This window comes from Oxyura jamaicensis, chromosome 2 (assembly GCF_011077185.1).
Source record: "Oxyura jamaicensis isolate SHBP4307 breed ruddy duck chromosome 2, BPBGC_Ojam_1.0, whole genome shotgun sequence".
NCBI classification, from domain to species: Eukaryota; Metazoa; Chordata; class Aves; order Anseriformes; family Anatidae; genus Oxyura; species Oxyura jamaicensis.
This window is the reverse complement of record NC_048894.1, coordinates 113,295,270-113,323,247: the sequence shown is the minus strand read 5'-3', so window position 1 is coordinate 113,323,247 and position 27,978 is coordinate 113,295,270. Positions and strand designations below refer to the sequence as shown.

The following is a 27,978-nucleotide window of genomic DNA, read 5'->3' as shown; positions in this document are numbered from 1 at the left end:
CCGCCGGCATCGCGAAAGGGGCGGCCGGCTCTGCCCCACGGAGGGAGGATGCCCGTGCTCCGCAAGGCGCTGCGGGTCTCCAATCGTTCCATGCTCGCCTTCATCTTCTTCTTCTCCTTCTCCTCCTCATGCCTCTACTTCATCTATGTGGCCCCCGGCATAGGTGAGTCCGCGGGGCTGGTCCCCTCTGAGGGGAAGAGGCGAGGGGCGGGAGGGGAGGGATCCTTGGCCCCTCAGCAGCCCCTCGGCATCCCCTGGGCACCCCCAGACACCCCCAGCCGCCTCCCCCGGCTCTCCCGTGCCCACCCCTCGGCCTTCGGGGCGAAGCGCGGCCCCCGCCGCTGCTGACGGGGGCTCCCTGGCGGGGGAAGGCTGCGAGCGGCCAGCGCGGCGCTGCCGGCCGGCGTTAACCTTGCATCTTTGTTCTGTCGATTTCCAACGCTCTAGAAGATTCAGCTGCCGGCGAGAGGTAGGTTGGTGCTGCTCTTGCTCCCCCCAGGCCGGGAAAGTGAGGCGCAAAAAAGCTGCTCGGCGTTTCACCGTGTTAGGAGCTAATGGCAGGAGCCAGGGAAGAGCTGCAGAATGGCCTGCTGGAGCCGCTTGAATGCGTCTTTTAAGTCACGAGTGACTGCGTTCATAATAAAGCACACGTGAATGGAAATTGGGAATCAATTAGAATACTTGTCATTTTCGTCTGTCAGTGGGATCTCTCCTCACAGGCTTTGCAGTTGCTTAGCTTCCGCTTCTGAAAGCTCTGCTGCAGTGGGGAGACAAGCTGTGTAAGAAATGCCACATAAAATAATTGCAAGTCTGGGTCAGATTTAAAAAACAAAACAACAACAACAAAAAACCTCACACACATCACAATACACTAGTCAATGTGCTGTTTTCTTAGGCCAGTCTTTATGTTGTTTCTGGGAGGGCATCAGGCTTTTTCTCACTGAATGAGCCTTTCAGAACAATTTACTGTCAACCCTGAGATTATCTCAAGGATTCTGTGTGGTGCTGCATGTTTCACTGTGTTGTGTGTCTGTTGGCTAGGCTGTGTTTCCTCTTTTTCCCAGGGAACGTTGACACTTTCTCCTGCACTTCTGACTCCCAAAGTATCTGTATAGCCATCTCACTGTATTTCCTCAATGCTTAAAACTCCTCTCTGCAGTCATTGCAACGAAATGTCCACACTAATTAGGTAGCTGAATCCCTGCAGTAATTGTTTCCTGCTGGCTGCTGTTTAGCTTCCTCATGTTCATAATCCGTGTAGCTTGTAAACCACTTCAGGGTGCAGCTACTTCATCCGTACTTACTCATTCCTGTGATGGAATGATGCTGCCAGGGTCCATTTAGACATCTTAGTTCTCTGAAATGCTTGTGTTATAATAGACTGTAAATACAAGCACTTGGCTTATGATTTAGAAAGCAAAGTGCCATTTCCACATTTTTGTAATAAAACTATTAACAGACCTAATAGGTGTAGCTGGCGTTTTACTGCAGAATCATTTAAATGTTTCTTCTTCAGTGGATATTGTCTTAGCAGCATTTGTACGGTACCTTGTCCAGAATCAGAGCCTCTAATAACTAGGCTCTTAACTGACTTCATCTTGCTGTATGGCTATTGGGTTAGATGTTTGTTCAGTTTACTTTATACCAGCAGTGAAATGAAATCAACAGAATGCACCAGTGGAATTCTTGGGGTCAGTTACTTGGGCCTGATCAACATTTAAAAACAAAACACACCATACTCACTTAAATTGGTCTCTCTTGCTCTCTGAAATGTATATACAGTGGTCAGCCCTTACAAGCTGTAGTTTTGCAATACAAAAATCTTCAGTAGTTAGATGCGTTTGTGAGGTTACAGCTCTTTCCAGCTACTGTTCAATGGTGTGCTGCCTTGTGTATGCAGTTGTGTTGTGAACTCATCCAACTTAAACAAATAAAAACTCTGCAACATTTTGCCTCTGCTACCTCACATACAGTTCAGAATGCTGCTGTCCTATGCTGGTCTTACTGGGGGTAGTGAATATATAAAATGGTAAAGAAAAGGAAAATAGGAAATCTTACGCTGGTAATCTAAGTGTGTCAGTTTGCAGACATGATGGTTTCCCAGGGATTTGCTCCTGGAAATGTTGCTGTGTACAATAGAGAGAAAGAAGATCAAATACCGTCTTAGAATAAAACCAACAGACATCGTGGCAGTATTTTTTTGGAGGGGAATTGTGTGGGTCAGCAGTGTGCTGGAAAGTGGGAGAAGTATAAGTGGGTTATGGAGCAGAATGGCTTCCTGAAATGACAAAACTGAGTGAAAATTTGAATTCTTACTGGGCTGATGGAGTGGAATTCCCTCTGAGCACGCAGTTCATGGCTTATTAAAGGGAGAAAATGTCTGCACAAGAAAGTCCTTAGCACTAGGAGAGTTCTCCAAGAGGCTAGCACATTGTCTACGTTCTTCATGCTCGTTAGAAGATAGTATTGCTGCATTTGGTAATGAAACTGCAGTTTTCGTGAATTTGAAATCTGGCTAATTTGTTTAGAGGGAAAAATCTCAACTGCTTATTTTAATGTTTTTAATTATTTTAAATTTTTAAACATTTACGCAATCATTCTATGTATATCACTTTTCTTTATTTGTAGAAGGTTTGTGGAACATAAGTTCTTTGGGAAATAGAAATGTTTATTATCCTGTGTATTTCAGAATATGGGGAGAGGAAAAGCATTCAAAGCTCAGGTTTTCAGATTCTGTTGTTGGTTTTGAGACTAAGGCATATAATATTCCACATAATATAACACAGCGCTTACATGGTTGAGAAGAATTCATGTGCTATGTTGTTCCTGCACCTCCCTTCCCCTCTTCCACAAGAACAGAAGATGGGGTGTGGTAGAGATGGCTGCAACCTTACCTCAGCACCGCCTCTCTTGTTTTGGTAGTCAGAGGAGCTTGAACACTAAAGCAGATTGATCTGTGAGTGCTGATTAGAGAACTACTTTTTCCAAATGGATGTTTGAAAAAACAAAAAAACTAGAAGGATTAGATAGCAAAATGAAATGGTAGAAAAAAAATCTAAATGTTCAAAAATTATTAATTTCATTGTAATGTGTAAAGGAGACTTGTATGTGTTAGTCTCATGTATCTGATGGAAGAAACCGTCTCTTCTCCAGAAAGACCATTTTTTCTGACAGTGTTTCATCAGGGGCTCCTTCTCCAGTACTTGAAATAGAAGATACAAGCTGAAGTCACCGATTTTGAATTAATTAATGAAGATGGCATGTGATTCTGAAACTTCCTTGGAAGTTTCAATTATCTCTACATATTGCAAGTAGTCTGAAGAACCTAGCTGAGAGCAGGAATCTTTGGCAGCAATCAATTCTTATTCAGTGCTGCAGATACCGGTACCAATAAAAGCATCTTGAATAGTCAATGTGTGGTGCTGACAGCTATTCAAAACACATTTAGCTTCACATCATGAAATGTCCCCAAAGATGAGGAGAATTGGACAATGTTGGAAGGCCATGGTGAGAGCATTAAGAGAGAGCATTTACTGATCTTACTTCACTGCCAAGGCAATCTGAGAATTCACAGAGATTTTTTTTTTCTTACTATGCTTTTCAACATTTCTATCAGCATCATAACTGAAATCACACTGGACAATATAATTGATTTCAGAAAACAATCTCTCGTTACTGGGTTGTTTTTTTCCATCTGACTCCAGCAGAGGATTTTTACCAGCACCAGCTCTCAATATTGTAGTGAACTGCAGTCTTGCTTGGCTAAGTGCACACAGTAGTGCTTCTGAGGACTAGTTAGGAAGCAGTTCAGGGATCGGGGAAGATGCAGTCTGGTTTTGGCATCAGTAACTAGAAATCCTGAACAGTAGAATGAGACTGAGGATGAAAAAACAGCTACTGTTTTCTCTTTCTTGGTCTTCTGCTTATCTTACTGAAACCTTAATCCTTCTCTGGCAATTTTAACCAAGGAGCAGCTGTACTGGCTAGGTGGAACTTTGAAACATCTCCATCAGTTTCAGCTCATAAACTGATACATTTGATATCATTTTTTTCTTCTATTCTGTATTAGGAAATCATTTTTCTAGTAGGAAAAGATGATATCACTCCTTTTGAACTTAAGCAGAAATGGAGGAAAGAGCTGAAAATGCTTTCTGCAAGATAATTGGTAGCTAGTGCTTCCAGGTGCACAGCCCATAGATGTGGGCACAGACTCTGTGCTAATGTTCTTTTTCCTGGCGTCCGTGTCTTTTTTTTTTTTTTTTTTTTCTTTTTGATGTTTCCAAAGGCTTTCTGTTTGATCACGGAACAATTTAGATCGGCAGGGACCTCTGGAAGTCATCTGATCCAATCTCCTGCTGAAAGCAGATCCTATTATATCAGGTAGCTCAGGACCATGTCCAGCAGAGTTTTGCATATCTAGGAATGGAGATTCTGCACTACCTCTGGGCAACTTGTTCCAGTGTTTGACAACTCAGAGAAAATTGTATCACGTAACTGGAATTTCCCGTCTTGTATCTTGTGTTTGTGTATCTTTGTCTCTTTTCTCTGTGTAGCTCCAAGTAGTGTTCAGTTTCATCTTCTGTATGCGTTTCCACTACAGAGCCGAAAAATTCACCCTCCCCATAGCCATTTCTACTAATGACTGAAAAAAAACATTTATTTCAGTTTCTACTTGTATATCACATGCTTTCCTCTGGGCTTGCTCTGGTATGTTAATGTCTTTCTTTTACTGGAATCCCCAAAGTAGCTGCAATGCCTAAATATGGTTTCCCAAGTAGCTGAATAGAGGAGAATTGCTGCTCTTGAACTCGGGGCTATGCTGTTGTTTCTAATACAGGGCAGCACGATGTTGATTGTGTTTGCTACAGTGATGCACAGATGATTCTCACTTCTTTTTTAACAGAGCATGTGTTTTCAAGGCAATAAGTTTAATACAGCTCAAGGGCTGCACTGAAACAGGAATAATAGAGCTAGTGTGTTTAAAACAGAATAAATGCTTTGTTTGTCTTCTCTGTTTATGCTGTGTGAAAGTGTCATCTGATAAACGGATGATGGGTGTTGCAGGATGTGGTAGATGTTCAGATTTCCTTTTTTTTTGCTGCTGGCTCCTTTTATTACTTTCTAGGAAATCCTGCTTGTGGTCTCTTACAAGTTTCTTGAGTGAGTGAAACTTGTCTATCCCTTTTCTTCATAGTTTCTGCAGGAAAATGTCTGTGCTACAAACCTGGTTGTTTGGAAGCTATTTTTGGCTTTATGTAGGTTCATCTGTTATCAAAGGCTTCATTTTGAAGAAATTATTTCAGAATCACCTATTGAATTATTTTTAACTGGCTGTATAATCAACTAATAGTTTGAGATTGGAGAGTAGAATAACAACAGAACAAAGTATCCTGAGTTGGATGGGAACCACAAAGATCGTTGAGTCCAACTCTATCGCAAATATGTTAGAAGTGTTAGAAGTTGTGTTGAAGACTGTATCAGGTGTCACACTTAAAATACTGCTAGAGAAAGCTTAATTATTGTTTGTTCTTCACCCATAAGTGGCGACTTGACCAATGAGATTTCCTCTTACTGGCTCTAATAAGAGGTTAAACTGACAGCTATTCAATCCCTCGCAGCCAGAGGACTCATCCATTAGGCATATTCTTCATGGCAGTGAGTGTACAGACATTGTCTAGAGTATTAAAAAAACACTGCCACTAAAAACAATTTTGAAGCCCCTCTGCTGTAGTTGATACAGATTTGTTCATCTGCACCATCTGAACGATCTCAACCTCCAGAAACATCTGTAGCTGTTTGTGTTTCTGACAAATTGAGGTGATCTGCACCTTTCTAATACATGTTCCCTACAAGGAGGTATACGTACACAGACTCAAAAGCAGTCTCCCCATACCCATGAAATAAGTTTGGATTTATTGTTAAACTACAAATAATGCAAAATTGATTTTAAAGATTCAGCAATAAATAAAGTCAAAAATTGATTCCAAGGCATACACATTTTTGCATTTTTCTGATTGTTTCATGTGCTTTAAAAACTTCTGATTAGCAATGAACATTTAACAATAAATAAAATCTTATGAATTATTTAGTCTAAGTTGAACACTTCTACAGAATTTACCTATGCTCTTTGTAGATTTCAGTTTGTGAACAGGAACTAATTTCCAACAGTCTTATCTTACTTTGGTTATCCTCCTTTACTGCAAAGTTATTTATTAAATCTGCTTTAAGGTCTCTACTTCGTAGTTGTAAAAAATATTCCTAGAACCTAAATTCTTGACTGTGATGTTTTAGAAGCCATCTTAAGTTGAATTCTCCTTACTATATATTTAGATTAGTGTTTAGAATTTAATCTGAACCTTGAGATGAGAAGAGATCCACATGAGACTTTTTCTAGAAATGTTGCCATGAAATGATTTCCCATTTACCATTACTAGTTGAGATCTTTCTGTTAACCAGTTAGAATCCATCTCATTTTTTTTTGCAGTGTGTTGAAAGTGCATTTTGGAAGCCCTGTGAAAACAGGTGTTGACTAGCAGATGTGTAACTTTGCAGGAAATGGTCATTTGGCAAGACCTGTTTCCACAAAGCAGTGTTTATAACATTTTAATTTTTGCAGTGTTCCTGAATTCTCTATAAAGTATCCCCATCTGAGCTTTTCAGTATTGTTTTTTTTCTGAAGATCAGAGTATAATGTTGCTGGGGTTGTTCTGATCATAACCTTCTTGTATTATAAGTATTGAGTATTTAACTTTTTTTTTTTTTCTTTTCTAATTACTGTGGAATTGTACTTGAAATAAGGCTTTTTAAATACTTTATGATAAAGTTTATGATTTCAAAATGAAATGTGTAATCTCCAAGTCTGTTCATCTTTTCTTCTTCCGTATCTCGAAAGTCATAGTTTGTGGTCACATTAATGCTTTTCTGACTGTCTTGTTGAAATAATCATAGCTCTATCTTCCTCCTTCTGTTCTTCAGAATGACAGTCATTTGTCCATAACTTTTGATGACTGACCTGTGGAGGTGCATCTCTGATCACTGATGTAGATCTGGATCACTTGTCAGTGAAATCTTTATCTGAACTAGGTATGAGTTCATGCTCACATTGCAGTTGGATTAGGTGGAGCATTTTGTACAGTATTTGTTCCAAGGTATCCTGTACGGGCGCTGCACTTCTGCTTACCTTGTACATTGTGTGACTGTCTGGATTCTATACATTTCTTGAGTTAGGAGTGCTGTTTCTTGTTTCCTATGGACCATGTGCAGTGAAATAAGGAGAATATGAAGAAAATTTGTTGTGAGTGGTTACATTGTGAAATGTTTTGTTTGATTAGAACTGAAAATTTTACTTCCTGTTTTGTGCATGGTATTTCATTGTAATAGGCGTGGTGAGTGGTACAAATGTAGCAAAGTAATTGCAGAAGGAAATCTTCATGACAGCAAAGGCAGTGTTTCTGGAAGCCTGTGCCAAGCTCAGGGAGATAACTCATATTCACATACTACTGGCAATTGAAGAGGATTGCTGTGCAAGTTCTCAAACTGTAGTCCTCGGTATTCTGCTCTTGGTCTTATTCCCTTAACGTCCTTGAGGGAAAGACTTATTTTTCTCTGACATTTCTTGCTGTTGTAGTTTATCTGGAATGCTTTGCTGTCACAGCTGGGTGATCTGACACGTAAGCTATGCTCTTTTACGCAGGTCTTTGCTAATAGACCAGATTTATTTTTATGACTAAGTTAATATCTTTGATTTCACATGATGCTCTTAGCTTCTAAAGTAATTAATTGGCAACTCAAGCATCTGCTATCACTTGAGCAGCTGTTAAACAGCAATAGAATATTAAGTGGGTCAGGCAGTGGTAAGGTGCAGTGCTTTATCAGTTATGAGGCTTACTGCGTAAGTTTTCTTTTCCCTGCTCTGTGCTCCAGTGCATCCATGAATAGATTAGCATAAAAGAGAGACAGCTGGGATATTATGCTAAGATAAGGTGTTGCTGTCTACTGCAGACCAGCTATTCTGTTCAGGAGGACTGAATTATGAAAGGTACACTGACACACAGCTTCATTTTTCAATAGACGAGCCTCCTGTTACATGAGGGTGTGGAGGTTACAGTTGTGGAAGGCTAAGTGATCATAAATTTGATAGTGGAAACTATGGGCCCTGCCCAGATTTGTTGCAAGGAATTCTCTGGTATTAAGCACAACTGCCGGAGTAGTTTCAATTAGTGTTATCTTTATTATTTGTGGTAGAGTCCCGGGTAGCTGCTACAAAAGGTGTAGAGTAAGTGCATAGAAAGGAAGATACTGCATTGTGTTTATATATTTGGGTAGAAGATTATGGTGGTTTGGCAAACAGATTGGCCAGGAAGATGAGGTGTTGAATTGGCACAGACTCCAAGAATAGCTTGATTCTAACATGGCAAGGTTAGATCTTTCTATTAGCAAGTGCAGTTTAGGCCAAGGTGGCAGTAAGCTTTGCCTGGTTGTTTTTTGGATTCTGTCTTTTTATGATGCCTATTTTTCAGATAAATGTCTTTTCTAGCTTTGTGTGTCATAAAGGTCTGATATGTTTGTTCTCATTTTTCTCCTTTTCCTCAGAAGCAGCAAATTTTCCTTCAAAAAGTGGCTTTCAAAAAGGGGAGATGTAGGTGATTTTCCAGAAAAGGTTTTATCAAGGTTTGTCTGCTTTCTCATCTGGTCTAGAGTAAAGTTTCTGTAGGAATTGAGGGCAGTTATTATGGCCCTCTTGACTTTTTTGTGGACTTGTTCAAGGTCTTAGTCTTAGTTCTGTACTTAGTACTGCGTCAGGTTCCTAAAACTATAGCAGTAGTCTGTTAGGAAAATATTCCTTCCAGTGACTTCTTCAGTAAATATTTCCTTTCAAACAGGAGCAATGCTGGAGAATATGCTTGCTGACTACACAGTGTCTATAATTTCTGTCACTGTGTGTATAATAAGTGACATCCATCTGTACAACAGCTGAAATGCATGCAGTCAATGGGTTTGCTAGCAGCCTGAAAAAAAAATTCCCAAGGCTAATGAACATGTAAGTAGAAGTCAAAACACCAAGCATTCCTATTAGGAAAGGTAATATTCTTAGGAAGCTTGAAGGTAGAGACTTGTAGTGTTGCTAATGAAAAAAGGAAAAAGAAGAAGCTAGTGAAATGACTTATGGGCTGTCTGAAAGAGGTCTAGGCATAGAACTCTGGAGACATGCACTACTGAGTAATATATACCTATAAAAAGGCTCTTAATTTTGTCACAGCTTAGTAAATGGGTGTCATGGTTAATGCTATGTTGCCATGCTGCTTATGTTCAGACATTGGTCATAGGTGTATGAAAATACTTTTTCTCTTGTAAAATCATAATCTGTGTTTCATTGTTGTGGTGGTTTTACCGTGCTAGGCAGTTGAACACCACAACCGCTCTCTCACTCCCCCTCCTCAGATGAGGAGGGGAAGAAGTAAAGGAAAGAACAACTCACGGGTTGAGATAAGGATGATTTAATTAAAAAGGGGAAATATATATATATATATATATATATAATTAAGGAAATATTATTATTAATTAAACAATTCAACTAAAGGGAAAAAAGGGAAAGGGGAAAAGGGAGGGGGAAAGGGAATAACTAAACAAAACAAGTAAAGGCTACGTGGAAGTGCAGAGGAAATAAATTACTCTCTACTTCCCACAAATGAGCGATGCTTGACCACGTCCTTGAAGCAGGGCCTCAACGCATGTAGCCGGTGTTCGGGAGGAGGACAGACGTTTTTGCAATGAGAGCCCACCCCTCCCCTCTTCTTCCTTTTTCCACCTTTTATTGCTGAGTGTGACATCATATGGTATGGAATATCCCTTTGGTTGGTTTAGGTCAGCTGCCCTGCTGATGTTTCTTTCTCACTTTTTGCCCACCCCCTAGGAGGGTCAGAGAGAGTCCTGATGCTGTGCCAGCACTTCTCAGCAGCAGACACAACACTGGTGTGATACCACTGCTGTTCTAGCTACAAGTGCAGAGCGCAGCACTGTATGGGCTGCTGCAGGGAAAGTTAACTTCCCAGCCAGACCCAGTACAATTGTATAAAGGCGTATAAGGTTGCACAATAACTACTGTGCAGAAAAACAGTAGTTTGACTCTGGGGAATAATTCTGGGAATGGAAACTTCTGAAGGAAGAACTCACCAAAAGTTTGAATGTCTTGAACTCTTGAAGAGTATTGAGTTGTCTATTCTTGTATCTTCCAGAGGTATAGATCTAGCTTATTTATTTATTTATTTACTGTTGCCCAAAATATATTTAAGTGAATAGTTTCCTACTTGCAACAAAAAATGTTTTGTCTAGAAGAAGTATTTGTGCCTTAATAGCAGAAATACACCCTGATATGGGTCAGGTCGTACTATAATTCAGGTTAAAATTGTACAAAGAACAAAGTTAGATGTATCCTGATGTTCTGGGTCCGGCTTGGGTGGAGTTAATTTGTTTCATAGCAGCTCATATGGTGCTATCTTTTGGATATGTGACCAAAACGATCTTGCTGAACACCAGTGTGTTTTAGCTGTTGCCGAACAGCATTTGTACAGCATCTAGGCCTTTTCTGATTCCCATGCTGTCCTACCCCCAGCCAAGTAAGTTTGGGGTGGGTAAGAAGTTGAGAGGGAATGTAGCTGGGACAGAGAACCCATAGTGACCAAAGAGAGATTCCATACTATATAATATCGTGCTCAGGAACAAAATTGTGTCCTCCCCGCACTCGCCGCAAAGTAATGGTTGTTGACAGGACATTGGTGAGTTACTGTTTTTGCATAACTTTTTTTTTTTTTTTTTTTTTTTAATCCCTTCACTTTATTAAACTATCTTAATCTTAGCCCATAAGGTTTTGTTTCACAACTTCCTGGCTTTTGTCCTTTCATTTTTTTCCCCATCCCACTGGGGGATAGTGAGCAAGCTGCTGTTGGGGGCTTACCTGCCAGGCAAGATCAACACACCACTCCTGATAAATGTTATGTCTCTGTAAAACTGGTATTCTCGAGTGTTAGAAAGTCTTCCAACTTTCTCTCTGTTTAGGACTGAGAGTTGTATTGAGATCAGATTTGGAGCTGTGAATAAAGGGCTGAGACAAAGGAATATTTCATAATGTTGCTATGAGTATTGTAATTACTCAGAATGTTGATTTACTCACGCTTGATGCCTATAATAAATATTTCATATATAATTATCGAGCATTAATACTTTAAGATTGGCAGTGATTTGTAGCAGTTGTATACTGAAACAGTTGTTGGAGGTGAATAAATTGCAGTGCATTTTGATTGAAAGTTATGTTAACTAGTGAGTACAGGGGGATAGTTCTCTGGAACTAGTGAATTTCTGGATATTTTTTTCTATCCGGTATTTCTATGATGTGTGTACTAATGCATGTATGAGAAATGGATGGATAAGCGTCTCCATATGAAAACATTTTTATTGGTAAATTCAGTTGATTCCCTGCACTGATAGTTGCTTTTGGTAAGCTAAAGAGAAATGAAGGTGTCATATAAAGTTTATATTGACTTTTTATAATTTTATTTTTTATATAGACCTGTGACTGAGTTTATTGTATTCTCATTCTGTTGCTGTTACATTTCACTCTCTGTGGTTCTTGGAGGATTAATTTTCACTAGCCATGAATTGAGACCAAGTAGTAAATACTGAACATGTTATAAATGGATGTTAGAATAATTTGGAAATACCTAATTTTAATTCAAATTCAAAATTGATTTTTGTTTTATCAGCAAACACATATCTCTTTATGGTACAAGCTCGTGGTATCATGTTGAAAGAAAATGTAAAAACAATAGGACACATGATCAGATTGTACACTAACAAAAACACCACATTGAACGGAACAGGTAAGAATATTTCTTCTTTAATTTCATTTTAGAAGTGCTTTTTGGGGCGCAGGGGGGAAGCCTATACAAAACAAACCTTAAAGACATAGCTTGATTGTGAAAGCCTAGACCCAGGCACTACTTTTCAGTAACTGCAGAGAAGACCAAAGAGTTACTGTATATCAGTTCACTTCAGTAGGAAAAGTGTCATAGCTGTAACAAAGATACCTTAATTGAATTACTGTTAATGTGGTAAAAAGTTATTTAATCATGCTGCATGGACTTGGCTACTTACAAAGTATGTGATGATATGACATGATGATATGTTACAAAATCAGTGGATAACAGGTTTTTACAAAAATCAACTCTTCTTTTTAAGATTATCCTGAAGGAAACAATTCTAGTGACTGTGTCGCTCAAACAACAATGTATCTTCCAGAAAACTTCACTTACTCTCCTTACCAGGCTTGTCCAGAGAAGCTGCCTTACATGAGTAAGTTTTAAATTGACCTTAATGTTTATCTGGTAAATTGGATTGTACTTAAAACAAAATATTATTACTTAAAAAATAATAAAATTATGTAACAAAACTAAATTATTTCAATAGTAAGTATTTTAGTTACCCAACTTTGGGAATCAAATAAAAAGTTCTGACAATATCAACGGAGTAACCAAAGAAACAGGATGGTGATTGTACCAGTTGAAAAGTACATATAAATTAGTATTTCTAGGGACACTTTCAAGAAGTCTGGCAGATGAATTCTGCCAAATTAGTTAATTCAAAACGGTACTGGCTTCTGCTAAACTGTTCCTCTTGTGTGTTAGTTTACTGTCCAGAAGTGGAGGGATAAGGCAAGTCAGGTGTTGATGAGTCTAATTTTATTGCATAATCTTAAATCACTAATGCAAATGTGTTTGCACTGAAGTTTATTTGGAATTGCCAGAATAGGGACCTGCATTCTACTTTGACATCCTTCCTATCGGCCTCATTGGCTGTATGTAATTCTACCAGAATTTGCTTTTAGGTCTTCTTATTACTGCTCTCTTTTCCATCTTTTTTGGTAGCAATTTCTTCATTGGTACTTACTGTGTTGTGCTGAATTTAATGAAAAATCATACTTTTAATAAAAAGTAATTCACTGGATAAATTACCATACAGCAAGGAGATATATATCCCACCCTTTGGTTTTCATGCATCTCTTTTTAATATCTATATGTGTATTTATAAATAGAACTTCTTTCAAGATTATCTAATACAATGAAATGTTGCAGATGATTCTGAGATGGTCAAAGAATGCAGCTTCTTGAATCACATATATTTTGACCTACTCAGGAGTCTATGGTTGTTACACAGGTCAACTATATTTCTTCACATGACTAAATTCAATTTTCAAAATTTGTATCCTGGAATGAGTATGGTAAAATCATATTTTGTCCCAAGTACATGTGCTCTTAAAATATGAGCAGCTAGCAGCTTCTGTATGACTCAGTCTTTAAGGTTACCACACACTGGTTGAGCACTGATGTGCTGCTTCATAACTGGAACAAGATACCTCTACTTCAAGATAAAAGCAGTATGAAAGAATTTTTCGTGTCTTCCGTAATTCAGAATCAGCATAATTTTAATACTGGCTTGACATGTAAATGGAATGCAGATGAGTTGTTTCGGTTATTTAAAATAAAACTCTCATGTTAAGGTCATCTCAACTTTATACTAGTTTGCAAAAGTCACTGCAAGTATAAGACGTGGCTCTCAGTGAGCTCTAAGAAATATACAGATCTTTAGTATGATCACCTCAGTACCCTGGGATTAAATGTACCTTAACCGTTATAATAGATATTAGAAAAATCTATTAGTATTTTAAAAACAATCTTCAGTGGAAGTTCTCCAGAACTTATAGATTTTAGTGTTCCATCAAGTGAATGGTTGAGCTTTTCCTAATATTCAACCTGCAGTTATTCCCTTCTGCCTCCTTCTACTACCCTCCCCCCCCCCCCCCCCCCAAAAAAAAAAAAAAAGTAGTTGGATTTCTTCTTGGATCTCTTTGATGCTTGGAAAAGAGTTGGTTGCCATCTGTATAACAAAATATTTTGTTTTGGAAAAGAAAAAGTTTTTGTCGGTCTTCTCATTGGTAGATAAACCAATTCTTTTAGCCTTTCTATAGTGCGTAGTTTTAGAATTCTTGTCATTCTTGATTTTGTAACATAGACTTTCTCTAATTTGACTTCCTTTTGAAACATCATACCCAACTAAAGCCCTGGTAGGACTAGGGAAGCAAAACAAACCAATAATTACCTTCTCTGTCTTTCATACAATGGCTGTTAATGTATTCCAGAATGAGATTTGCCATTTTTGTGCAATTGCATTACAGTTTATTGTCTCATATTAATATGCAATCCATTATAAACCATCAAAATCTCTGTATGCATACTGCAGTGTGGCCAAGTATTTCCCGTTTTGTGTGTGCATATTTCATTTCTCTTAAAGTAACAATCCATATGCACATGTATATATTTAATTTCACTCTGTTGGTTACAATATGTATCTCTAATTTGTTTAAATTATTTTTGTTTTCTGCTTTTGTTCTTCAAAATGCTTTCTGCTTCCTTTGCTTTCTCTTTTTGTTTCTTTTCAGGTCTTATAAATAAATCTGTTTTTTATTGTAGCTTGACAGTAATGAAAGTAGTGAATATTAAATGCAGATATTTCCTTCTTCTGCCTCCCCTACCAATGGCAGTGAAAAACTACAGATTCACCTTTCTCCTGCGTACTTTGATAGTACCAATGTTTCAGGATCTACTATAGTTTACTATACTTTTTAAGCAATCTGGAGGGGATTTCATCACGTTCCATCAAATTAGGAGTGTCTGCCTTATCTAAATATTGTTTAACTGGTCCTGGCTCCTACTTTTTTAACATTTAAATATTTTTAAGCATCTAGTCATATCTAAGACTAAGATCTTAATACTTCACATCTTAGTACTTCACATTGTGTATTTTGTATATTGTTTGATTCCTATTTTGTGTTTTGTTTAATTCCTTTTATGGTGTAACAATTGATATTTATATATTTTTTTCTGTTAGATTATTTAAATCAGTTGCATGGTTCTTGATGTTTCTCTGTCTCTTGGTAATTGAAATTGATTTAGTAAATTTTTTAAAATTTAATTTGTACATGTTTATACTCTGTGTATTGGTCCTTTGATACTTGCTCGTGTTTCTACTTTTTGTATGATTTCTTTTTCAGGTTATTGAAGAAGTTTCAGTTACAACCATAATGATTATATAGGCTTTTTTTTTTTTTTTTTTTTTTTTTTTATAATTTTTTTTTTTAATAATAATTATTTTTTTTGGTTTTTTTTTTTTTTTTTTTTTTTTTTTAGACTGTAGGTTTAGCTTGTTCTGTGGTATTTTTATACCTAGAGGATCAGAGGTCAGCTGAAGAGCACCTGAAGAACAGTACAAAGGAATTCTAACCATGTCATCCAATAAAACACTTTCATTAGGGTCCCAACTTAAGTGCCTCTACATGAATGCAGGCAGCATGGGAAGTATACAAGGGGAACTGGATGTTCTGGTTAAATCTCAGGCTGATGATATCATTGGCCTTAGTGAGACATGGTGAGATGACCCGTATGCCTAGAGTGCAGGGATAGATGGTTACAGGCACTACGGGAGACACAGACAGAGAAGGAGAGGAGTGGTACAGGCTTGGGAAGGAGTGGCTGGAGAGTTGCCCAACAGCAAAGGACCTGGGAGGCTGCTGGTCGACAGCTGACTGAACATGAGCTGGCAAAGTGCCCAGTGGGCCAGGAAGGCCAATGGCATCCTGGCCTGCATCAGAAATAGTCTGGCCACCAGGAAGTGTTTGTCCCCTTGTTCATGGTGACAATACTTGCACCTTGCACTGGTGACAATACACCTTGGATAGTGTGTTCAGTCTTGGGCCACTCGCTTCAAGAAGTATGTTGAGTTGCTCCAGTGTGTGCAGAGAAGGGCTATAAAGCAGGTGAAGGGACCAGAAAACAAGAATTATGAAGAGTGACTGAGGGAATTGGGATTACTTAGTCTGGAGAAGAGAAGGCTGAGGGGAGACCTCATTGCTCTCTACAACTACCTGAAAGGCAGTTGCAGCAAGGAGGGTGCAAAGAGGGGTCTCTTTTCTCAGGTGACAGGTGATACGATGTAAGGAAATGGTGTCAAGTTGCAGTAGGGGAGGTTTAGGGCTCGATATTAGGAAGAATTTCTTCATAGAGGAGGTGGTCAAGCATTGAAATGGAGTGTCCAGTGAAGTGGTGGAGTCCCCATCCCAGGAGGTATTCAAGAGATGTGTGGACATGGCCCTAAGGGACATGGTTTAGTGATCGTACTCAGTAGGTCAGGTTGATGGGTGAACTTGATGATCTTGCAGGTATTTTCCAACCCAGATGATTGTATGAATCCACAGTTATTTTCAGGAACTGCCAGCTTGCCTTTTTCCTTTAAAAAAAAAAAAAAAAAAAAAAAAGATTTGTTTTAGATCTGCTTTTAAAGTATTTCCTTATTATGCTGTTCTTGATTCTTTTTTCCTTTCTATCCTTTCTGTGATTTTTTTTTTTTTTTTTTTTTCAGTTCTGTGTTATCATATCAAAAACTAAAATGGCTCTTGCAGTATCTTCTGTTTCTTGTGGTGGTTTCACACTGATGGCTAGCTAAGTTCTACCATGCTGCTCTCTCACTCACCCTTCTCAGAAGGACAGTGAGAGAAAATATGGGAAATGGGGGCTGTGGTCAGTCCATAACACTTTGTCTCTGCTGCTCCTTCACAGTCACTCTCTGCCCCTGCTCCATGTGGAGTCCCTCACATGGGATGCCGTCCTTCCAAACTGATCCTGCGGGAGCTTTCCATAGGCAGCAGCTCTTCAAGAACTGCTCCCACACAGCTCTGTACCACGGGGTCCATCCCGCAGGAGAAAACTGCCCCAGCATGGGTCCCCCACAGGCGGCAGCTCCCCCCAGGTCCCCTGCTCCTGCGTGGGCTCCTCTCCACGGGCTGCAGCTCTGGCCCGGGGCCTGCTCCTGCGGGGGTCTACATTGGCCGCAGCCTCCTCCAGGCCACATCCACCTGCTCCACCGGGGGCTCCTCCACGGGCTGCAGCGTGGAGATCTGCTCCGTGTGGGACCCATGGGCTGCAGGGGGACAGCCTGCTCCACCAGGGGCCTCTCTACAGGCTGCAGGGGAACTTATGTTGTGGTTTCTGGAGCACCTCATGCCCTTCTTCTGCACTGACCTTGGCATCTGCAGGATCGTTTCTACTTTTTCTCACCTCTCTCTCCCAGCTGCTGTTGTGCAGTTGCACTTTTTTTTTTTTTTTTTTTTTTTTTTTTTCCCCCTGTCTTTAATCTGCTCTCCTAAAAGCCCAACCAGTGTCTCTCCCTGGCCTTGCTCTGGCCAGCAGCAGGTCCCTTTTGGAGCTGGCTGGAGCTGTCTCTGATCTGACATGGGGCAGCTGCTGGGCTCTGCTCACAGAGGTCCCCCCTGCATCCCCTACCACTATGAAAACCTTGCCACATAAGCCCAGTCCACTTCTACTGAAACAAACAGTTATTTCTGGTATTCTCCAAAAATTTTAATCTTTCAAAAAGGTCTAGGTAGCTAGTTAATTCAGTGTCACAACATCAAGCAATTAGAAAAAGCTTTCCTTCTGGACACAGAAAGATCTCTTGCATGTGGTTACAGGGGAGAAAATGGTAGCAATTTCTTTCATCATCTTTAAAATTTCAACCTTTGCCAAAGACTTGAGTTTAAAGACAAAAAATAATGTTTTATGGTGTCTGTCAGATAGTTACTCTAAAATCTTTATTTGACGATCTAGTATTTTCTTGTAATAAGTACTAAACTGATTTTTTTGCTGCCATATTGTAGTCTGTATTCAATATCTTGCTGAATTCCGCTCTGATCAGTATCCATTTGCAAATACTTTTCCTGTTAGGCTAATCAATTCCATCAGTGGTAATTCTCAAATCTGTCCATTTGCTATAAATTGGTCTGATACAGTCAATGGTGAATTAATGGGTGAAGTCTGCATATGAAATAAATATCTAGAATTTAAATTTCTGCATTTAGAGGGTAGCGATGGTGCATATTCATTTTAGTAGAAGAGCAGGCACAGAGACCTAGACTTTGAATGTCAGTTTAGTAGTGCAGATGATTTGGAATTGTCAACAGTAGAAGTAAAAATGAAAGGTGACTATTTTTGTTGTTGTTAGAAGAGATACAAAATTGAAATTTTCATGTTCTTTGTCCTCTGAGATGAACATTTTACTTATGGGATTGAAGGAATTTTTATATTGACAAATTTATTCTGTAAAAGCTGAACACTATGATTTTTTTTTTCTTTTATCTATATTGTAATGTAAATCAAATTTCCTGATTCTATTTGCCTGTGATATAACTTTTAGAGTTAGATCTATTGTCTTAATTGAAATTAATAAATATAATTTTTTCCTCTATTTAGGAGGCCTTATTGATGTCAATATGAGTGAAATTAGTTTTGATGAAATTCAGCAGCTATTTTCAAAAGACTTAGACATTAAACCAGGAGGACACTGGAAACCAAAAGACTGTAAGCCACGATGGAAGGTGAGATGTTTCTTTACTTTTTTTTTTTTTCTATTTGTATTCAACAATAGCTTACCGTTGTAAGTACTCAACCACCTTTTACTGCTATAGTTTTATATAACATGCAGTATACTATACTATGTCTATTGTGCAGTGTTAAAGAAGACAGTAGAGCTTGTAGAAAAGCGTGAAATGGATTGCTTTGTAGTTATAAACTTTTCCAATGTTTGTATTGCTTAAAGTGTAATTAGAAGCAAATGATAATAAAGGGAAAACATATTTAACTTTTACTTAAGGACTTTTTTTTTCTTTTTTTTAATTGCTTGAGCAAAATTCCAACCTGATTTCTTAGTGGAAATGACATGTTGTAGAATACTGAGCCAATTTTAAAGTAAAAATGGAAAAGCTTGTGTAAGCCACAGAAGACTTAATTTGTGTTAAAACATTACAATTTAAAAATGTTAATATAATAGCTTGCTATAAAAATTTTTTAAAGGTGGCAATCCTCATTCCTTTTCGGAATCGCCATGAGCATCTTCCAATTTTTTTCCGGCATCTGATACCTATGTTGCAGAAGCAGCGGCTGGAATTTGCCTTCTATGTTGTTGAACAGGTAACAACACTTATTTGAAAAGTGACTCTGGGATTCCTTACTAAAAGGGATTTGATATGCTTACTAAGATTTGGATAAATCCAGAATTTAAAAATTGTTTCACTGCTGTTCAACTCCATTCCCAGGATTAGCCTATGGCCTTTTTTCAAATACAGGCTGGTATTTTATGGGTGATAGCATGGCCTCTTTGAATCTGTCGTCTATGTAAGTTTTCAAGGTAAAACAACAACAACAACAAATACACATTTAAGGATAAGAATTGGGAATGGATGATTAGAGAAAGCCATTTTACAGCACATGGTCACTGGAATCCAATCAAAGACAATACCTTTAAAGTCTATGCTATCCAGTTAATATACGTGAAATATAGTGGTGGTGTTGATCCTAGAAAATTATCAAGTAGTACCAGCTAGAGACTAAGAGACTCTTCATAAACAGAGAGGAACAATTATGTAGGAAAACAAAACAAAACAAAGCAAACACCACAAAAACAGCCAGCCAGAAGTGTCTGCAAGTCACAGTGAAGGAACAAAATAGTTCAGATTAATAGAGGAATTTGCACTGTAGTAGATAGATAACCTTCCAAAGAAATTGCTGGACTTACTTTTTATGATTTATCTTATGTGATATTTTCAGGCGACAAAGTGAAAAATAGCAGAAAAATAAAAAGATCCACTAAATTGCCATGAAAAAGTCATTTAAAATGCATTTGCTATATCAAGAGGTCCTGTAAATTATTCTGTCTGGTTAGTTCAAAATTGAAATGTGGAGATTTAAATTGTTCTAGATATAAAAATAATTTGAATTTAACTTCATAAAAATTTCTAAGAAATTGGAAGTTCTAATATAGGTTGTCATTAATGTATATATGTAAATGTTACGAAAACATTAAAATTACAGCTTGACTAAATTACAGCTTAACCAATTGACTAAAACTGCTTTAAGAAACAAAACTTAATATCTCTTTTTAGTTTGTATCAGTATTTAATTAACTGGTAATATGCTGTATTGATCTAGCGCTGTAAATTACTAGTGCTATTAAGTTTTGTGCAAGGTAGAAGGTTGTCTAGACTTTTAAATCACAAAATAAGAATTGATGTAGTTGGTGTTAACCAGAACTATTGCTCTGCTTAACTAGAGGAATAACAGACATCTTTGTCAATACTTTTTTAGTGTGGAAGATGATGTATTTCTCATAGTATTGAAATTATGTCTTTTTCTTCTTGACTCTTACAATTTCTTTTTTGTTTTCTGTTTGAAGACAGGTACACAACCTTTTAATCGTGCAATGCTCTTTAATGTTGGCTTCAAGGAGGCTATGAAGGATGTTGTCTGGGACTGCATTATATTTCATGATGTAGATCACTTACCTGAAAATGACCGTAATTATTATGGTTGTGGAGAAATGCCACGTCATTTTGCAGCAAAGCTGGACAAATACATGTACATGTAAGTAATTAACTTTATCCACATTGTTTCTTAAAGACCCGGAAACATTCTTGAATAGTTTATAATTTTCTGACAGTATATCCAGTAGATGAAACCCATAAAACAGCCTCTTATCATGCTATTCGTATAAATGAATAATAATCATTTGTGATTATTAAAAAAAAAAAAAAAAGGATTTAAGTTTACTGATTTCATTTGATATGTTATTATAGTAAAGATATTATTTATAATTTTCTGTGTTGTACTTGTTGCAGTGAGGTTGATATTAAAACAAACAGAAAAACACTATGTGAGCCGAGGGAAAAAACTTACCTTGTCATATTAGAAAGATTTTTGGTTACCTAAGCCTTTGTGGTAGCTGTTAAAAAAGACAAATAGATAATCTGCAACAAAACACCACAGGAAAAATTTCTTAATTTTCTCATAAATGTACAACATAAATCTGTTTTGTATTGCTTTTTAAACAGAAAATTTTCTTACTGCTAGACCATTTCATATCTTGTTTTCAATCTTTACTGAAACTTGATAAATGCAAAGCATCCTACAGTTTTGTTACCTCTTTGCCTTCTGTAATTTTACATTAATGATTTTTAGTACTCTGTGAATGCTGTATTATGACACTGTCTTAATCACTTCACAGAACACTGTATTTGCCATCCTTAAAATTTATGGCAGGAAGTCAACCAACCTGACAACCTGCTCAGCTGGACAGAGCAAAAGCAATGCATTGAAAGCACAACTGTGTGTTTGTACTTCAGGTTGGCAACCAATTAGCTGTCAAAATTTTCAGGATTTTAGATGTATTTAAAAATATACAAATAAATTGATGCGTTACTGATTGTTGATTTTTTTTTACAAATTGATAAAGGATTTTTCCAGTTGAATAGTGTCAAAGTACAACAGTTTGAAGGTTTTGCTTCACAGTTCTTTCAGCTTTGAGTCTAAATCAGCTATCTGAAATATGTGGTAGACATGTTTCATGCAATGATGCTGACATGAGCTACGGTCTAAGAGTACCTTTCATGCAAATCAAAAACTACTGCAAATATTTTATTCAACTTCCATTTGTATTACTTGATGCCTGTTATCTGTGAATTAGTTTCCCTTAATGGATACATTCCACATCTGTCCTTAATTTAGAGTTCTTGTTTTATTGAAAGGTATTGCTCAAAGAGAGGGCTACTTACCGAAGTCCAGATAATAATACAGAATTTGTCTTTCATTTTCAGTCTTCCATACAATGAGTTCTTTGGTGGGGTAAGTGGACTGACAGTGGAGCAATTCAAGAAGATCAATGGATTTCCTAATGCCTTTTGGGGATGGGGTGGAGAAGATGATGATCTTTGGAACAGGTGAGTGTTTGATGCTTATTATGTCTTTCTTATTGTTCTCTTATATCCACCATTTGAGAGCAAATAGGAGATTTTTGTTTTAAATGAACAAATTCTGTTATTTCTAAAGAATTCACTTTAGGAATATCAGAAAATACTGTGTAAAAGAGTAAGTACGACATTCATTCTACCTTCACCTCTTTTGGCCTGGGGACAGTTAACAGCCTTTTAAGAGAGAGGTCTCTTAACACATAACAGATATAAAAACAGATAACAGTATTAAGCATATTTAGTGTCATTCTTCTAGTCCTCTGTATGTTGCTTTTTGATTTTAATTTATATTTCTGTTGCTGCTAGCATTACAGAACAACATTTTACAGATTGTAGAGCAAGCATATTAAACATATTTATTTAATCTTTAATATCACAGGAGCAGTGTCTGAGTGATAGTTTAATTTGTAACTATATTGATAATCACAAATTGGATAACAGACAATGTTTGTTGTATTACTAACTGCACAGAGTAAACAATTGTAAAACCTTCCAGAAGAGTTCTTAGAATGGCTGTCTGCATGAGTTCAAAAGTAAAGAGGTTTTAAAGTAGAAGTTTGTATGTTTTTCTGTTTTCCTTGGTATATTCATTTTTTTTCATCCTGTTGTTCAATAAAGCAGGAAATAATATATAATTCTTTATATTTCCCATTTTATTGGTTTTGTCAGCTTTATTAGTTATTAGGCTAGAAGTTTTGTTTTTGTTTTTAATGGAGATAATGTCAGTAAATGCAAAGACTTAGCTTTAAGAGATCTACTATGTAATTTTCATTTTTGTTGTAACTTATAAAAACATCTTTTAACAGTTGGGCTTGATGATCTTGGAGGTCTTTTCCAACCTAAGTGATTCCATAATTCAATGATATTCTTTATAAAAATGCTTGTTTATTGTACTGTAGGGTTCATTATGCTGGATACAACGTAACAAGACCAGAGGGAGATTTAGGGAAGTACAAATCCATTCCTCATCATCACAGAGGTGAAGTCCAGTTTTTAGGACGGTAAGAAAGATTGAAAACTAATCAAATACTACAGCTAAAGATGTAAAGATTTTTCATATATATATATCTTCTGCACATAAAACGAGCAGTCAGTGCTTGTGTTACTCGCTCTTTAGGGCTAAACTCTGTATTTTCTTAAACATACTTATTATTATTATTATTATTATTATTATTATTATTATTTTAACCATGAAAGAGATAGAGTTTATATGTGAAAAGATATTGTCATTCTCTTTGGTCTCTTTGGTGAAGAAAGTTACCATTCTTTAATAGCTTGGGCATTAGCGCTGGGAGGGCTTCACTAGTGTATTAAATTAAATATTCTGCAGAAGGAAGCAGTACAGCTGGGCAAAATGACTCCTGTATAAAAACAGACTTTAGAACTTCTCAAGGATTGGTTCTTCCATCATATTTCATTGTCTTCTGAGATAACAGGTCTTCTTGTTTCCTGATTATATTGAGCTGAATTTTCTATTTTGTGATGCCTTTCTTTTGCTACAAAAATGCAAAACACTTTGAATGCACTAGAGTAGAATAGCAACCAGAATGCAGCAGCTGACCTACTGTTAAAATGTAATGTGAAGAACAAAATAAAGGGTTTGTGGTATGGGTTTTCAAGTAACTAGAAATACTGTTCAACTGTTGTAAAAATATGTATCTTTTTTTCTGGGAACATCATTATTTAACAGTTAAGAATAAAGCAGAAAATCGATGTGTACTGTAGACAAGAGTAAATACGTGATATGAAACTAATATATACATTAGTAATCCGTGAGGGAAAACTGCTTTTTAATCATCTCCAATTTGGATGTTTGCAAATGCAGTTGTCTCAAGGATGAGATGAAGAGAAGTTCAGACATTTTGCAAGTGTGGTGATACACTGCAAAAGTACCTGAATCTTCTCTTATCTCTATAGTGAGTTTTATAGGAAAAAAAAAAAAAAGGAAGAAATTGAATGTTCTTTAAAAATTATTTTAATTTGGGTCCACAAGAAGAATATATATAAATTGCCCAACTTGTTATCTAGTCTTAAGATGAACTTAGGTACATGAACATACAATGTAATTGTATTTAAAAAAATGGTGAAAGTGGCTGGCTTTTAAAGTTAAGGTAAGTAATATAGTAATTTCAAATGACTGAGAGGTACTTTCAGGGTTTAAAGAATGTAGCATATCAAAATGAACTAACTGTTACAGTGTCATGCCTAACATCAACAGAATGGTTTCTTGCAAATCTTTCTCATGTTTTCTTCTTCCAACTCCCTCTACAGATATAAACTTCTGAGGTATTCCAGAGAACGTCAGTATATTGATGGGTTGAACAATTTAATATATACTCCTAAAGTACTTGTCAGTAGATTGTATAAAAATATAACTGTTAATCTCATACCAGAACTTGCTCCTGTTAGAGACTATTGATGGAAATGGAATGACAAAGCAACCCTACTGGAGCAAACTTTTAACACTCGAAGATACTAATAGACAGTATAGACACTGTAAAACAAAACAAAATAAAAACAAGAAAAACAAAAAAAAACCCTCACAACAAACAGCAGCTTAGAACTAGGGATTTTGACCATTGGATGATGTGATGCATATTTGGGATGAGAAATAAAATTATTGTATGCACCATGCATTTTGTTCTGAAAGAAAAGCCAGCAGCTACCACTCAGATGTTTACAGCATGAGACAACTGTTCAAGCCTTCCTCCTTCATATTCTCTATAATAACTACACAACTAAATAAGTTGCAGAAAACAGACTTGTAGCTTCACTGGAAGTAGAGACAGATCCTTCTTCCAAGATTTTTTTTATACTAAATTGTTCCCTTCCCACCCCCGCATATTTAAATGAATGCTTTTGTTCCTTTTTAAAATGTGTTTTGTAAATATGTGATGTAAATTAATGTGTGTACATTGCTTTTAAATTGCTCAATATGCTTCAGTATGTATTTGAATGTGTTCTCGTTTGAATTCTATAGGAATGTTTTTATTAGCATGAAAGAACAAGTGTAAAATGTAAGTATGCTTAAAAAAAGGTTATACCTTATGTGAAATGAAGGAAATATTAATTGTTGGCCAGCTATGACTGTAAACTGTTATACTAGTTTTGAGCTCTAGGCCTCCTGCGTATCTATATAGAAGAATCAATTTCATATATGAACTTGCTCGAAAGAAAGCTTTTAATTTTATTTATTGCCAGCAAAACTATATGATACCCTGCTTGCCATCTAAATCATATTTATATACATATTGCATGTGTATTATGGAAAATCTTGAGGTTGTTGCATATTATAATCTACACGAACTCTGTTTCCACTTGTGCCACTAGTGTCAATGTCAGGGATTTTAATGCCTAAAACAATGTGTCTGGGTGCATACAGTATTTTGGTATTGTTCTTTTTTTTTTTTTTTTTTTTTTTTTTAATCCTAGTAAACAGCACTTTTATTCCTCCAAAATCAGAAGAGCCAAAAATGTGTCTTCATTGGAAGAATATTAAAGTTAGATTTTTTTAAATAAAATAATAAAACATAGTTCTAATGCTTACAGTGTGGGATTTTCAGAAACACAGTGTGGGCCAAATTGTTCCACTTACAGTGGCATAAGTGGAATTGTAAGTAGGCCAGTCCCAGGTGCTTTTTAAAATTCCACCCATAATATATCAATATAGCTATTTAAGGGGCTATTCTGGTAGAGTGCTGAATGCTTTTATGATGCACTAAGTATCCTCAAGTCTATGACTTTGAATGAGATTGAGGTTGCACAGTCCCAGTAAGGATTGGTCCTGTCTGTTTCTCTATTTTTGTGGTGTTAAATGTATGAGTAACTAGCCTCTCTCCTTAGCTTAGAACAAAAAACATATCTTCTTATTTTCTGTTTGCTTGTAAAGTTAAGCTACCTAATACTATCTCACTTGTAAGTATTATCTTTTCCTTTTTTTCTTTTTACATCCCTTGTTAATACTAAGGAAAAGGACTGAATCATTTATTTTCTATGCTAATGCAAAGAATACTAACCAAGATCTCCCAAACTGTTTTGTTTGTGACAGTTATTCAACTCTTTAGGAACCAAAGACTGACTTCTGCTCCCATGAAGAATGGAAAGCAGTATATAATAAGGATTGTTTATCCATAGAGTGTTCTGTAATAGTGTTGAAAAAGAATACTAACTCATTTCTATGTGTTGCTGCCACAGATAGTGTGGTGCTGTGTATATTTGAGTTTGTTTGCCATAAACACCTTTTATCTCTTTGACATCCCAGCAGCAAATTTTGCCCTTAGTCATTTTTAAGTAAGTTGCAATCTTAGTTGTAGACATCCCAAATATTTTGTAGAAATATATGATATAATGGAAGTAGATGAGAACAACTGTAAAGGGATATTTTAAACCTTATAGGAATTACCCTAAAATCTGCCAGTTAATATAGTATCCTTTAGCAACGATGCAGTGAAAATTGAAAAAAAAAAAAAAGTAAGTATAAAGTGAACAGAACATCCTTCTAAAGCATGCTTAAATGGTTTGATCACTTCCTGGTGTATTTTTCTATAACTGGGTATATAGAATATTCTGAAGAATATGGATAAGGGTAGATAATATAATATATGAACAACTACAGCTTCAAAATAAAATTGGTCTTATTTCATAACAATAACACAATTCTTCAAGAACTGTTGAATAAATTTTTAAATCCTTCATATAATTTTGAAGTGATGTATAGTTTTCAGTACAAGTTCACTTACGGTTTAACAGTTGCAATTATTAAACATCTTTTGGTACTGTAGGTCCTTGCCATTTTCTGAAGCATGCTTTGGTGCCCATTTGTTAGGCATTCTGTGAAATTAATGTGCAATTAAAAAAAAATTCTATTGCATATATATGTATTGATACATATATATATATACATATACTATATTACACATATGCTGTGGCTAAACTGATATAACTTTACAGCTGCAAGTGATTAATCATGTCTGGTCTTAGGAAAAAATTGATTTTAAAACAGGATGTGAATGGATTATGACATATAGCTGAGTTCTTAAAAAGTTTACATTTTGGTGCCCCAAAGTGATGGTTGTTATATTATGAAATATTAATGCTAACACTCCTCTTTAAATAACTTTGATCACTTTGTTGGGAAACTTTAAAAGTCACTATCTTAAATTACATCAAAATAGTGTTTGTATGCTACCTGCTTAAACTCAGTATTATTATTCTTTAGTGAATTTAACATAGACAGTGCCTTCAAACAAAATAAATGTGGTGCAGAACTAAGAGTTGTGCACATTCCTTTTGATATTTTCATAATTCTTGAAAAACATAGAGAGAAGCCGGTCACACTGGCTTTTGCTAATGGTTTTGCTGACCAGGCAAATTAAGGACGTATTCTCTTCAAGGAGCTGGAGGGAGAAGAAAGAGAAAGTATTTTTACAATATTCTCAAAGTTTTGCAAATTAAAAAGTAAAAATATTGCAGAAATATAAACACTGGAATCTGGTCAATATACTACGATACTCTTAAGCCCATTTCTCTATTTTAAATTTAAATAGGAGAATATAAAGTATAAAATCCATTTTGAACTAGAGCATATATTGAAAAGAAAGTGCAAAACGTCCTTTTTCTTGGATCTTGCCAGTCTATTTTTCTATTATGTTTACTAATGACTATGTTGTAATGAGTTACTAATGAGCCAGTTACTTAAAAATATTAAAAGCACCCATTGCTTATCAGCAAGAGGAAGTGTACTTAAAATTATTTTATTTGTAGAGGTGTGTAAGCTAGGCTTAATGAAAAATGCACTGAAACATATGCTGGGAATTTCCTGTGTACTATCATAATTTTTTGTTGTTGTTGTTCATGAAAATGTTTGTACTTTTTTATCATTGTCTTTTATGAAATATAATGTTCTAAAGATTGTGTTGGCTTGTTTATTCTGAGGTTCCGTGGAGAGGTATCTTTTGTGTTTTGTTTGCAGTCAAAGGGCTCATTTTTCTAGTGCATAATTCCTCAAAAGGACAACAAAATGAAAGGGAGTTTGGCCATCAAATAAATCAGGCTAAGCTGTGGTGGGATCGAGCCCT

At 36.5% G+C, this 27,978-nt stretch overlaps 1 protein-coding gene across 1 annotated transcript; it reads left to right on the top strand.

Moving 5' to 3' along the window:
• On the top strand, nucleotides 1–27,814 carry B4GALT6 (beta-1,4-galactosyltransferase 6). The gene is made up of 9 exons (XM_035317369.1): nucleotides 1–163; nucleotides 11,760–11,876; nucleotides 12,235–12,348; nucleotides 18,354–18,478; nucleotides 18,954–19,070; nucleotides 20,332–20,519; nucleotides 21,749–21,871; nucleotides 22,801–22,902; nucleotides 24,173–27,814. The coding sequence occupies exons 1-9, from the start codon at nucleotides 49–51 to the stop codon at nucleotides 24,318–24,320; spliced, it is 1,149 nt and encodes a 382-aa protein (XP_035173260.1). The 5' UTR covers nucleotides 1–48; the 3' UTR covers nucleotides 24,321–27,814.
• Nucleotides 27,815–27,978: the final 164 nt, after the last annotated feature.